The 13,456-nt window shown below is 56.7% G+C and overlaps 1 protein-coding gene across 1 annotated transcript; it reads left to right on the plus strand.

Moving 5' to 3' along the window:
- Nucleotides 1-531: 531 nt before the first annotated feature.
- Nucleotides 532-8,171, plus strand: NCLIV_022520 (conserved hypothetical protein; the record flags this gene model as incomplete). Its single annotated transcript, XM_003882446.1, has 4 exons — nt 532-1,230; nt 1,689-1,882; nt 2,544-2,772; nt 3,255-8,171. The coding sequence occupies 4 exons, from the start codon at nt 532-534 to the stop codon at nt 8,169-8,171; spliced, it is 6,039 nt and encodes a 2,012-aa protein (XP_003882495.1).
- Nucleotides 8,172-13,456: the final 5,285 nt, after the last annotated feature.

A 13,456-nucleotide genomic window follows, 5' to 3' on the forward strand; every position in this document is an offset into this window, starting at 1 on the left:
CGAGGAAATGGTGTGCTTTGATCAGAAAAAGAGGGGAAAATCATTCGTTTTATGTCTTCTGCCTTTGACTTCGCAAACCCAGAGGTTGCCAGCGATGCGTAATTCCTCTTCGTGTTTTATGTCATCTTGTCTCGGTTCCCGCCTGGCTCTCTTTGCAGTCTGTCTTTGGAAAGCTTTTCCGCGTTGACGATGAGATGCGGCAGCCAGCCGGTTCTCGCCCGACGGCCGTCCGTGTGTGAGGGCGGTCTTCAGGTTGAAAGCGTGGAAAGGCTCTAGAGAGGGGAACACTCCAGTTCAGGTGCCGTGGCGAATGCTGGCGTTATCGACGAGGCTAGCGTGGACATCGACAGCGTCGATTGACAGCAAACGCCACACCTGGAAACCGACCTACCGGTATTCAGGGACGTGGGTACATCTTCCCGTCTTCTGTCCTCCTTTCCTGGTAGAACCAGAGTCTACTCTGTCAGAGCTTGCATTTATCCGTTCCCCCCTCTTCTCTTTTTGCACCCCCTCTCGGTCTCTCGTTCCAAAATGAATCGCTCCTGCTCGTCTTCATCGGTTCTTTCTGCGGCTTCGAGTCTGAGGTCGTCGTCGCCGTCTCAGGAATGTGCGCTGAGGCATCTCGGCCTTCTTCTGCCTCCGCCTCCTTTCGCGTGCCTCCCTCCCCACTTGACTCCGCTGCTCGGGCAGATCTGTTTAGGGAAGCAGGCGGACGCGGGAGAAGGCGCCCGCGAGCACAAGGGACGCGAAGACAGAGAGAGTCTCTGCGGTGACATTGCAGTCCAGAACAGCTCGGCTCTGGGGAAATGGACCTTGCCCGAGGAGGCGCTCCTGTTCGATCCCTTCGTCGCCGCATGTGGGGACTCTCCCCAGACAGCTGCGAATGCAGGCTGTCTCTCTACCTCCTCTTCGCCTGCTGCCGGCGGTCTGCGCGGGGAAGGCCGAGACCTTCTGGGCCGCGAACGCCACATCTTTGGAAACTCGCCAGTAAACGAGGTGGAGCAAGCGGCGATCGACAGGGTCGTCGCGGAACTGCGCAAGGCGCCTGGTCGACTCTCGGCAGGAGGCGCCGCATGGAGGGACGGGGAGAAGCGCGGAGCCGACGGGGAAAACGCCACCGTCTGGATTGAACAACAGATTCTTCGCTTTCTGTACAGCAGTGGGTTCGACATCAACAAAACGATTGACCTCATGCAGTCGGCGCTTGTGTTCCGCACGCAACACCTCCCGGTAGGTGTCTGCCTGACACACAGACACGGCAGCAGAGGGACGTGAGGAAGAGAAGCAGCCAGGACAGAATAAAGATCCATCGGAAAGGGCTGATTGTGAGAATGGGGGAAGCGCCAGAGAAAGAGAGGAACGAGCAGGCACACGGGCTTTTCTACAGAGTCGGACACCCACACGCACAAAGCGACAAAGGCAGCCTCTAGAAGAAACTGTCGCAGCGTGCGAAGCTCGCGAAGCGCGTATACAGTGGAAGAGGCAAAAAGGGGGTGACACACATGCCTGTGCATGTCTGCTGTCGGGACACTCAGAGAGTAGCGCTGCCCCTTGCCGCAGGTCGCGTGCTGTTGATAAAGCGGGTGCGAGGAGTGGATTTATTCCCTTGTCTTTTCCTCGCTGTTCTGTTTCCCCGCGAATGCAAACTTCCAGAAGCGCTGCTCTCGTGCTGTGCTCTCTCCATTCAGGTTTATCTCTCCGAGGTGTTGCCCCTGATTCGCGACCAGGGTGTCGCCTACTGGCACGGCCGAGACAAATGTCTCCGTCCCCTGCTGATCATTTGCGTCGAGAAGATGCAACGTGTGCAACAGCAGTCAGGACGGGACATTGAAGAAGACCCTGTTACGCGCGCTATCATCTTCTGCCTCGAATTTTTCCTGAGGTAGGCACGGCGTGTGCGTTTTGTCGTCATCCCACGGCGCGTGTCTGTGTCCGTGCGGGCGGGACCGTTGTGTCTTCTCGAGACGCGAGGCGTCCTTCGGGCGCAACGGCAGGGACGGAAACACCTAAACCCTGCTGCCATCAGGAAGAGCGCGCGGTCCACCAAATGCGCCGTGGTCGGGTCGAGTCGCGCACTCGCGTTGCCTGTCCGTCTCTCTGGGTGGTGTCTCCTCTAGCTCTTCTCTTTTTTTCGCCAGGCAGTCGTCTGTCTCATCTGTCTCACCGTCCCATCCACGCGCTCCTCCCGCTCTCCACTGCCCCCTTTTGTGTTCATGCGTGTCGTGGGTCTCCCGCTTGGATGTCTGCTTTAGTTTTTTATCTGCTTACTATAGCCACTGCCTTCCTCGGATATGTACTACCATGGGGACTCTCTGTCCAAGAGCCTGCGCTGTCTTTGGTCTGCGTTCAACCTGCGTTCAGCAGTCGAATCGTGTCGACGCTCCTCTGACCCCGCGCTGGGAAACTGCACGTGCCGCTGCGTGTCTTTCTTTCTGCAGGCATCTGTGTGTCGCAGGAAGAGTGGAGTCCTGGTCCATTCTTTGCGACTGCAAAGGGACGTCGTTTTCCTCTTTTCCCGTCGCGCTTCTTCTACGGCTGCTCAGCCTCCTCCAAGCCTCGTATCGCGGGCGCATGTATCGCTTTTATCTGCTCAACACGCCGCGCTTCTTCCACATGCTCTCGCGGCCGCTCCTGGCCGCCATGCCCGCAAGTAGTGCGAAGAAACTGCGCGTCTTTGGGAGTCCGGAAGCTTGGATAGACGAACGAAAAGCTAACTTCGCCTGCCATCAACTCGAAGCCAAGTACGGCGGCTCGCAACCGAACATTGAACAAGTGAGCACGCGACGACGGTGTAGGGTTTCACGGCCTCGCGCGCCGGGAGAAGCATGGAAAGGGGGGAAAGGACACAGCACACAGAGACAGAGAGACAAGCCGGTCAAGCAACAGAGACTGGCACCGCGGGTCAGACAGTGGGAAGAGAACGAGGCACAGGGGACACAGAGAGACGGCGACATGACAGGCGTATGCATGCGTGTATACACGAGTATACGTAAGGAATCGATATGGGTATGGTCAGAGACAGTTGGGCAGACAGATAAAGGGACAGGGAGGCCATGGTGAGCGTCCAGTTTTTTTGTGTACAGCCTGTTGAGATCGAGAGAGAGCAACGAGGCGTTCGGAAGGGGTTCCGACAGACTTCCGGGTGGCGCCGATTTCTGGGTTCTTTCCGGTGTTCCGTTTTGCGCGCAGACGTGGTATGGGACTCTCGCCTAACATTTCTGGTTTCGATTTCCTCTGCGGGCGTGTGTCTCCAGGGCTGGTTTCCCTTCCGGTTCTTTCCAGGGCCCTTCGAACCCGACACGCCTGCCGAGAAAATCCGGTGGGACAGTCTAGCCTTTCTGCACCAGGAGGCGCCGCCGTCGGTCCACACGGGTTTCTCTCTGCATTCTTCTCTCGTTCCGCCGCACTGTCTAGCTACTCCCTCCCCCTGCGGCTCCACAGCAACGTCCTCACCCACCTACAACGGCCACCTGTGCGACAGGCACCTGCCGCCTTCGCGGACTGCGTCTCCTGACCTGTCGTCATCGTCTGTTTCTGCATCTCGCTCTTCCTGTTCCGCCTCTGTCGCGGCGTCCTCTGGAGGGAGCGAGCTGTCTCTGAAGGGAAGCGAGTGTCTCCCTGGGAAACCTGCGCGCTTTGCCTATTGGGCGTCTGCGGTCCATTCTCTCTCTCTTCCTGCCACGACTGCGGAGTGGCTGAACCAACGGTTTGGTCGACCGGCAGAAGGGCTAGAGAGAGAAGAGAGGGAGCGAGGCGTGCGTCTCTCGCTCGCCGCGTCGCCTTACCGCCTCTCCGAGTCTCCCACACTTCAAAGAACGCACTCGCTGTGTGACCGTTTTCCGTCTTCGCATCCTCGTACAGTCTCGTCTCCCTCTCGCTCTCTCCCGCCTACCTCTGCCGTCTCTCCTGTCTCTCCTGTTCCTTCGGGCTGCGCTTCTTCCTTCCTTGCTTCGCGGCCCGTCTCTGCCGCGCTGTCGCCTCTCTCTTCCCTTCACTCATCTCTTCCGAGTCCCTCTCAGAGCTGCTTTCAGCCGACGACCTCGATGGCGCAGGTACGCGAGCGCTGGGCAGCAGAGAAGGCCGCAAGTCTCCTCGCAGCACATTCGGGCGGGGAAGACTCGCCTTCGCGCATTGCGTGCTTGGAGGAGATTCGAGAAGAAGGCGCGTCTGTGCACGAAAAAGAGGACCACACTCAGGGAGAGGTAGAGAGAGAGGGCGCAGAGGACTCAAACGCTGAGGCGGGAAGCGCTGCATGCGGCAAAGCTTCGCTGGGTCAGACCGAGGGGCGGAGAGAGGAACCGGTTGGGCTCCAGATCGACGGACGGCACACCGAGGTGGAAGAGGAGACACGTCAAGGGGCCCGAACGGCGGAGGCAGGAAAGGAAGGGCGTGCAAAGCGTTTGGGGTCGGCAGACCACGAAGCGACGCGGAATCCGACAGACGAAGGGGAGCGTGCGGTGGGCGCTGGGCCCTCGGACGAAGAGAGCACTTTGGGAAGAAAAGGCGAAGAAACGCCCGCCTGGAAGACCCGAGACGCACCCGCCGCAGCGGGGTCACCCCTATCCGCCGCACCAGACTCGTCGACGGCGTGCCTGTTCGCAAATGGTGTGTCTCCGAAAGAATCGGAAACGCCGATTCCAACAAATTTGGCCGTCGGCGCTCGGGAGACGGCGGCCCCCGACGGCGAGTTTCCGGCTGCATCGTCTGGTGAAGGGGGCGAGGGCCGCGTGCCGGCTGCTCCCCGCTCGAAAAGGAGAGGAGAGCGTTTCAAGAGAAGAAAGAGAGGAGGAAATGAGGAAGAGGAGCCGACGCTCTCGCTGTCGGCGTCTTCGTCACTGGCTTTCGTTCTCTGGAAAAGAAAGCTCCGGCTCTCTGCAGGCGACCGGGATCCTGTCCAAGGGCTGTTGACGCGATTGCCTAATGCTGCTGTCTTTCCGCCTGAAAGGCGCGCTGGCGACGAAGGGTGGCTGTCGGCGGAGGAGCCGTGGGGGAAAGGGCGTCGTCGCCTGGCTGCGGGGAAAGCTCGCGTTTTGCGGCGAAAATCGAAAAACGCAAGTCGGTCGAGTGCGGCGCTCGCTGCTCGGTCGAGCTCCGGCTATTCAAAGGGCGACTCCACGTCTCACGAAGGAGCCGAGGAGACGCGTGTCTTCTCCGCGCCTCCTGCACTCTCTGAGGTCCGCCGGGGAAAGGAGACAGGCCGAAGGTGGCGCAAGCCGCGTGCGGAGAGAGGAAAGGGAGACGGCAGCGGCGCGTCCGTGAGTCGTCGGCTGTTCGGCTCACGCGACAGCGAGACGGACAAGAGAGAAATGGCCGAGGGCCGTCCCTCCCAGGTCTTCGGGCAGCTTTCGCCTGCTGAGAAGAACGCGGAGGCGACTGTCTCTCCGTCTGTCTCTTCCATGCGGCGGTTCGCCTCGCTCTCGGGGGCTGCGACGCACAGGGCATGCGCCCCGTGGCGGGCCTTGCGACTCGGGCGGTGGCGCACGCAGTCCCCTGGAACGGCAGGTGGCCGCGGGAGCACGCAGCTGGATGTCGCCTTGCCCGCAGAGGCAACTTCGTCTGCTCTTCGCCACCCCGAAACGTTTCGGCCGCGGTCCTGGACAAAAGGAGACACGTTATGGGTGTCCCCAACGGAGACGGGACAGCTTTGGGGCGTGACGTTTTCGTTAGGAGGAGAGACAGGGGACTACCGCAGGTATAGCCTACAGGCCGGAGGGGAGAGCGCGCGAGCGCCAGGCCGAGCTGATGTGACTCCTCACTGTCGAGACCAATCCTTCCAAGAGCTTCCCCCAGGGCTCTCTCCCCCTGTGGCCGCATCGCCCTGTGGGAGTGTCTCAGACTCCCAGTCCTCACCCCACTCGCGTGCAGAAAGGCCCGACGAAGGTGTGGGGCGGCCCCGCCGAAGGCGGTTCCTCTCTCGAAGATATTCCCGCGGAAGGGGACTGAAGGAGCGGGAGAAGCAAGGCCATACAGGAGGGGAGAGACAGGCCCCCGTGTCGCATTTGCAAAGTGTTGCGGTTCGAAGGAGACAGTGGCTCGGGAGGCAAAGACCTCTCGACTCTCATCGCGGACCGCAGCTCGGCAAAGCGCCTTCGACCAACCAGGCTGTCCCTGCCGGCCGTCTGAGCACTGCATGCGCAGATCCCAGAGTCGCTTCTTCGGGGAAGCTCTCGACGGAGTTCGAAGCGGAGACCGCTACTGGGGTGAACCACGGAACTTCTCCGCGAGTGGATGCGCGGAGCCTACCAGCGGAGCAGCCGGCGTGTGCTGGCGGGCCCTCGCAGAGAGACAGTGAATCTCCCGCGCGCGCAGGCGTTCGGAGCGGAGGAGACAGCAGAGGGCAGAGTGTAACTCCAGCAGAAAAGGCAAGCAGCGGCCGTGCGAGTGCTCCGTCACTCCCAGGGAATCTGCCGCCTTCCTCGTTCCCAGCTGGCGGAGGGTCTCTCGACTGTGGTCCCCTGGCAGGCAACGCAGTCGAGCAGGAAGGGAGTCCCCTAGACGTACGCCGGGCAGAAACCCAGAAACGGAGAGGGGACGAGCAGCCAGAAAAGGCGGATTCTACACCCGACGCGGGGGTGTCTGGAGACTTCACCTCCCCAGCTTCGCCCTCCCAGAACACGCTTCACGAAGAGCGGTGCCCTCTGCAAGGGGGTGCTCAGAACCGAGCGGCGCTCTCGGAGTGCCCAAGTGAGTCGAGTGTTCTGGAGCCAGAGAGAGGGTCGACCAGTCCCACAGGGCGCCTTCCCGTGGCCGACAGAGGCGTGCTCTCGAGCGAAACAGGGATTCCAGAGGCTCGCTGTTTGCCGGTGGATGCTCTTCCAGGGCGGTCTCCCTCTTCTCTGCTCCATCCCCGCGCGTGCGGAACGCCCTTGTTCGACAGCCTCGCGGGTTCAGGCGATGTGGAGGAGAGAAAGGCGGCGCAAATTCAGCTGAACGCCGACTCGGTGTGCGGGATTTTGAAGCCGGAAAACTTCTTCCCCAGTCCGCTGTCCGCCGTTCTGCAGGCGTCTGTGGAGGGCCGTTTGTCCCCCCTGGCTGAAGACGTCGCGCGAGAGAGTGTCGCAACCCCCGACTCCGAGAACGACGAGAAAAGCGTGGAGCTCGTGAGTTTCGCAGTGAGGAGCGAGGTGGACAGTGCCCGCGTTTTGTGTTCGGACTCGGAAGAAACTGAGGACGAGGCAGCCGACGCATTCGACGCGAGTGGACAAATCGATGCCGGTGAGACCGAGACAAAGGGAACTGACCGTCGCTTCGGGGGTACGCCGGAACGCCCTCTCGAAGAAAAAGTCGAAGGCGGTGGACCTGGACGGCGAGAAGCAGGGAAGGTTCGCCCAGACGCACGTCCGCTGGACGAGGGAACATCGCGGGGTGACAGGGAAGACAGTCGAGCGGTTCGCAGCCCAGTGAGGTTGGCGAAGTGTTCCTCGCTAAGCGACACAGAGAGAAAGACTGAGAACGAACCAGGCTCACCAGGCGACACTTTCGCGTCGGGATCGCTGCAGAGGACGCGGTCCTCGGCGACTGTGTCAGCTTCTGCAAATGCGTCGCTCTCGAGTCCGTACTTTGCATGTGGACGAGCCCCACCTGTCGGACCCGAGCAAGAGTCTCGTCGAGGTGGAGAGGCCATAGCCCCCGCCGGCGCGGCAGATGCGCAGGGAGCACGCGCGAGGGGCAAAGACGAGTTTCTCGGTTCTCCATGGGACGGGTGCGAGAAGGGAGACTGGAATGAACGCAGCGACAGACAAGAATTGGAACGGGGTCTAGGACAACAGGAAGGCAGCGGTGAGAGAGAAGAAACCGGAGGGCTCGAGGTGTCTCCGCGGGGTACGGGCGTCGACGACCTTGCTTCACACAAGCCGACTGGGTGTGAGGAGCTGCGCGAATCTAGAGCAAAAGAGAGCGAGAGAGACTGGAGACCCGGCGCGGGTAGCCGTGCGGGGGGGAGAGACACCAGAAGCTGTGTGGGCCCCATGCGGAAGTCACGGGGGAGAAGACAGCAGCTAAAAAAAACGCTGGTGTCCTGTTTTTGGAAGTCTCGAGATGCCTTCGTCTTGGAGCCGGAGACGCAGGTTGAGGGAGAAAGATACGAGGGCAGTGGCAACGCTGGCCACGAGCCGCCTTCGCCGGAAAATGCTTGTGTGAACGCGTACAGTCGAGGAGTTGATGGCCAGTAGAGAGTCGAAACCCATAGCGTGTGTTTTCAACTATAAATGTCTATATATGTGTATATCAAGGGAATATCGATTTCGGCCGCCGTTTGAAGTCGATTCTAACGCGTACGCGTGTTTGCCTCTCAGAAAATGCGACTTGCATGTGTGTATCTCTGCCAATCCTCGTGTGCCGGTATGAATGGCAACGCGCAAATCCGTAGACAGGCACCCAACGGTGGCGGTTTTTCTTCGCCGCTTTTTTTATTCACCTCGGGGTCCGGAGTCAGTGATGGGCACGGGGGCGGCGCGTGAACTGCGGAGTTAGACAGGGGACGTTTTTTGCCACGTCGGCCAGGCGCTTTCTCTTCGAGCGCCGTAAATCTGTGTTTACGGTAGGGGAAATGTAATGATACTGTTTGTGCATGCAGAAATCGTTATTCGTGACTTTGGATGGAACGTCATGCTGCAGAAAACAGCCATGTTCGCCTCTGAGAATCAAGTCCTGTGCAGGGCGGCAAGGGCACACGTTGGCCCGTGCCTTAGGTTTGCGTTAGGACCAAACATGTGAATGTCCACCTGGATATTTAGACATAAATAGATGCATGTGTAGGTGTATCCGTGAATGCTGGGGTGTGTCCGCGTCACTGTTTGCAACGTGCCGGGGCGTGCCACGGGGTTGGAGAGAGTTTCCCTCTGTGGGCTCGACTGCATCGGCTCGCCACTCGTCAGTCAATGAGCGCTGCTGCAAGTTCGCGTCGAGTCGGCCTCCAAGAGGCATTTCCGAAAATCCCGGAGGGGACTGGCAAGGCCCGTCATACGTATAAGCAAGAGTTCGTACTAATCCTGTATGTTCGTTGAGCTATCTGCATATGCGCCGGAACATGTTTGTGTGTGCATCTTTTCACGGCTGTCCGTGTTATGTGTACCTGTGTATATATATAGACATTTAGATATGCATGTCCCGCGACGCAGTGCTGCGTTGTACCGCGGCAGATCCCATCACGAGTGTGTCTTTTTTGTGTGGATTATTATGCTTTGTGTAACCAAAGTTTATGCAATGTGCTCCTGGTCCGTTTGTAGAAGCGAAGAATGTGGAGAGTCATGCGAACCTCACCCACTCCTTTGGTTGATGCCTGTGAGAACTGATTCTGTGGATGCTTCGATGCCACAGGAACAGACGGCTCTCAGAGCGTGAGCGGCAACTCGTAGAGAAAGATAAGTGTGGCTAACAGGACACCTGCAAGTCAGCGTTGCCGGGTTACAAAGATCCTGAATATCTGCTCCCTGCTTGTTTCAGCCATTGGTCTTGTCGATCTCCCGTCCACAGTTATCGGCCTAGACAAAACACAAAGGAGTAGCCTCCAGAATCCGTCGTTTCCTGTGTATGGCCGGCCGTAGACGCGATGCGTACTACATGTGGAGAGCCCACGTCCCGGGGAGAAAGCTCTACGACCGAAGCAGGCATTTCGTTTGCCTGTTGATCACGTAAATGCTAAAAACCACCCGTTTTGAATGGTATCACTTCAAAACCACGACCAGAACCTCACGGTGGTTAGAATGCATGCCAGGCACACACCATGTCCTAGACTGGTGTACACGTGCATCATGAAACAGAGAAACACAGGGGCAACTGCCGTTCGCTCACACGAGCTTCGGTGCACTTTTTGCACAATGGATTTGTACATGTTGGCATCCCTGGCGGGCAGACTGTTCCGCCGTAAAGAAAAGGAAAGAAGCATTGGTTTTAAGAAAGGCTCAGAAACGTGATGTGCACCATTGTGGATGGGAACCCGTGCCTACCTATTGGGGTAGGCTGCTGCTTCGTTGTGCAATCGCTCGCTTTTTCGTGCTCGCGTCTTCTCTCGCTCATCCAGTTTGAGAACTGGATTCTCTAGTGCCTCTCCACAATCATGCACCCCAGCAGTAGCGGTTTTTAAAGTCATAGTTCGCCTTTGTCCTCAAGGGACCACCGGGATGCTGAATAGGGCTCCAGTTGTGGGATACAGACAACCAAGTTCCGTATGATTGCCGTACACTCGGGGGGCATTTCGCAGTATTTTAAGCCTGAAAGATCTCTGGACTCGCAGGCCCTCGCACGCAGCTTGTTACTTCTGACTCTTTTCGCCGAGACGGCTACTTGTCAAATGGCGAGTTCTCTCAACTAGACAGTTTGATAACAGCAAATAGGTTCTTGGCATATTGTTCGTTTCTGCCAGGACATATCCAGGCTGCTTTCTAGCCGGGCGCATTCTGTCCATCTGGCGAGTCCACCCTGTATGCATCAAAGTGGACAGACGGTCCAAACCGTACCTTTTCCTCGCCCTCAAGATGTGCATGTACATTATTGAAGGCGGCAAAGGAAATCGAAAACCGAGTCAACTTTCTCTTCGATATCCATCAGACAGCCAGGTGCGGCTTTCGGATAAGCCGGAGTATGCTTCGAGATGTAGCGTCCTGTGTGTGGAGCGATTCAGGTACAATTAGGGAAAAGCGTAAGCGTCAAGAAGTCGACGCAGACCCCATGCTTTGTGGCTTTGTGTTCTGTCTCCGATCAACGTAGTTGAGAGTGTAGGTGTAGTCTACATGACCAAAGAAGACCACATATCAATGCAATTGTCCCTTCAGTCGGGTCTCCATGTCGAGCTCGTCAACAATACAAACATCGGTCAAAGGAGTTAACAAACGTGGCACAGGAGAATAGTCCCTGAGGCTGTGGACTCCATCGCATCTTGCTGCTTTTCTTCCTTCTCTGTTTTTGGCTTTTTGGCCGCCCCTTCATCTCCGTGCTACACATGAAAGGGAAACGTTTTTACTTCCTGGTAAGAACCCTTCCTGCTGGGTGTTTCTTTTCGTCCACGGGTATGCATTCTTCTGCGGTTTATTCGTAAGGACCCAGACGTGGTCTCTTTGGCGTACACAGGCTCAGGAGGTTCGGACACCCAAGCAGTTTTATCACCACGTTCGTTCAGTGGTGTCCTCTCTCTCCATTGCGCTAGACGCTCGGTCAAGGCCATATCTGAAGTGTCCTGTCTCGCAGACACCGTTGATTTTTTATCTGGAACACACAGGTGAATCCTTTCTGGCGCATGCCCTCAATCGAGGGTCTCTCGTTACAAAGACAGCTTCTTTGTGCTTCTTTCCCAAGACCATTTCTCGTCTAGAGGAACGTATCAAAAGTCGCCGCCGTTCTGAACTTACCTAGTTCCTCGTTCCCGCGAAAGGGCTTCTTACCTGCACCGTCGCTGTTCCTCGCATCCCACGTCTACAGGTGACAGGCAATACCGCTGGTATTTTGAGTTCTTCTTGTCCTGCATCCCTGAATGTGCGGGTGCCTTACCGAGTTATCTATTTTACGTGGTTCTCCATTTCCCGCTTCTTCACATTTCTTCAGAGGTGCCGTCTGAGAGACGAGAAAAGGCCTCTGTCTCAAGCGTTTTACGCCCCTCGCAGAAACAGGCAATCATTTCGCTGCCGACTATTTATCCCAAAGTCTGAGCGAGTATTTTCTCCCGTACAGCCATGTGCACGTGCCACACACTTGCTCGAGCATCCATTGAGGATAGGTGTACCGATATATGCGGTGCTAGATACTTCTCTCTCTAGGTGTGTGTCGTCGTTACTCATGTGCAGGTGGGAGTGAAAGGAGATTCCTGAGGGAATCGTTTTTTCTTGGCTGTGCGTCGCCCAGTTTTCTCAGCGGCGTTTTCTACGTCTTCCTCTCTCCACCATCGTTTTGTGTCGGGCGATTAAGCTGACCATCTCTCTCTTGCCTAGTTCTTCGCTCCCCGCTAACTCATTTCAAGGGGATTTGCGCCAGCTAGATTCACTTTGCGGCGCCTCTCCCCCGGACCGGTCCCCCGTAAACTCACCTGCCACGCAGTTGTAAAATTCTGTCCTCGCCTTCTCCTTGCCTCTCTATTTACCCCCTTTCCAGGGAAAAGGTGGTAACTTTTCCATTACCTCGACGCTCTCCCGGCATCCATGAGTTGTCTGGGATAGCTGCTCCGACCATCCGAGAGAGGGTGCAAGGGAAGCGAGGAGCGGACTCGGGAAAGCAGCCTGCTGATACCCTTTCGGGAACGATAAAGGCGAAATGACAGGGATGTTCGAATCGAATGTGTGTCACCGCGAACACATCTCGAGTCCCCTGTGAACGCCCCTGACAAGCAACTCCTACCGCCTCGTTATGTTTATAGACTGAGAGTCGACCTTACATGTAGAGCTGCATGTCTGTACATGTTGGAACCATCTTCGTAGGTATCTAGTTATGTATCTATGTGTATTTTGGGGAGCAGATACGCGCGCAGCTGTGTGTCAGCCTTCACCACGTTTCGTGAAACGTGCGTGGTCCGTGACAAAACTCCCTGGACAGGCTGGCGGAAGACGCCTTACCGCCCGTGCTTCGATTTCACACGGATGTTTGCACAATAAAGTATGATGTAGCGTAACGAGCCCGTAATAGAATGTCGCGTGTCCGGTATTTTCCACCACGTCGTATAGAATCATGCAGCAGAAGAGACTCTGAGGAACTGCTATACATGAGTACAGGACCGCACTGTACATTCCAACATACGACGGTTTCTGCATCATCCAAAGGATATGATAACGGTAGACAAATTAGAGCATAAGTGAATTTTTATCATCCATGTATGCGCTATCTACTCCAGACTTACGCAATATATATTCACATTTATCAACGTTTCTTGCTTTTTTTAAATAAACATACAATAATGATGGTACCCGTCGAAAGTCATCAGGGCTTCGGCCATTTCTCGCCCGTGGGGTTTCGGCCTCGCAAACCGAACGTTTTTCTGGTCCTCTGGCCACTCATTGCTGTTGCTTTCCTAAGCGATTTCCGCCAAGGCCAGGGAGAGGGAAAGAGCGGCAGGTGCTCATCAACCAGCACTATATCAGGAGTTGCTGCTAGCCCAGCGGGTATGCCCAACTTAACTCATCCGCATACTTACGTATTTACGTGTTATGCATGTGTATGTAAAAAAATCCGGTATGTCTGATGCGTCCGTGTACACTTACACGTGTGATAGACGCGCGTGAGTGAATGTCTAGATGTAATTCAGATCTGGAGTGGAAATGTGCTTAGCCTTGGTGTAGGCGGAGCATGTGCAGGCTTTACCAGCAGACTGTGTGACAATGATCTATTATTCAATGCACTCGTGACGCTATCGCCCGGTACTGTGGTTGGAACTCGGTGTGAGCACTAGGGTCCTGCTGTTTCCTCTGAAAAGAAGAAGAAAATGGGAAACTAGGCTGTAAATGGAGGCGTATTACTTGTATGACCCGTCGGGGAC

Source organism: Neospora caninum, chromosome VIIa (assembly GCF_000208865.1).
Source record: "Neospora caninum Liverpool complete genome, chromosome VIIa".
Lineage (NCBI taxonomy): Eukaryota > Apicomplexa > Conoidasida > Eucoccidiorida > Sarcocystidae > Neospora > Neospora caninum.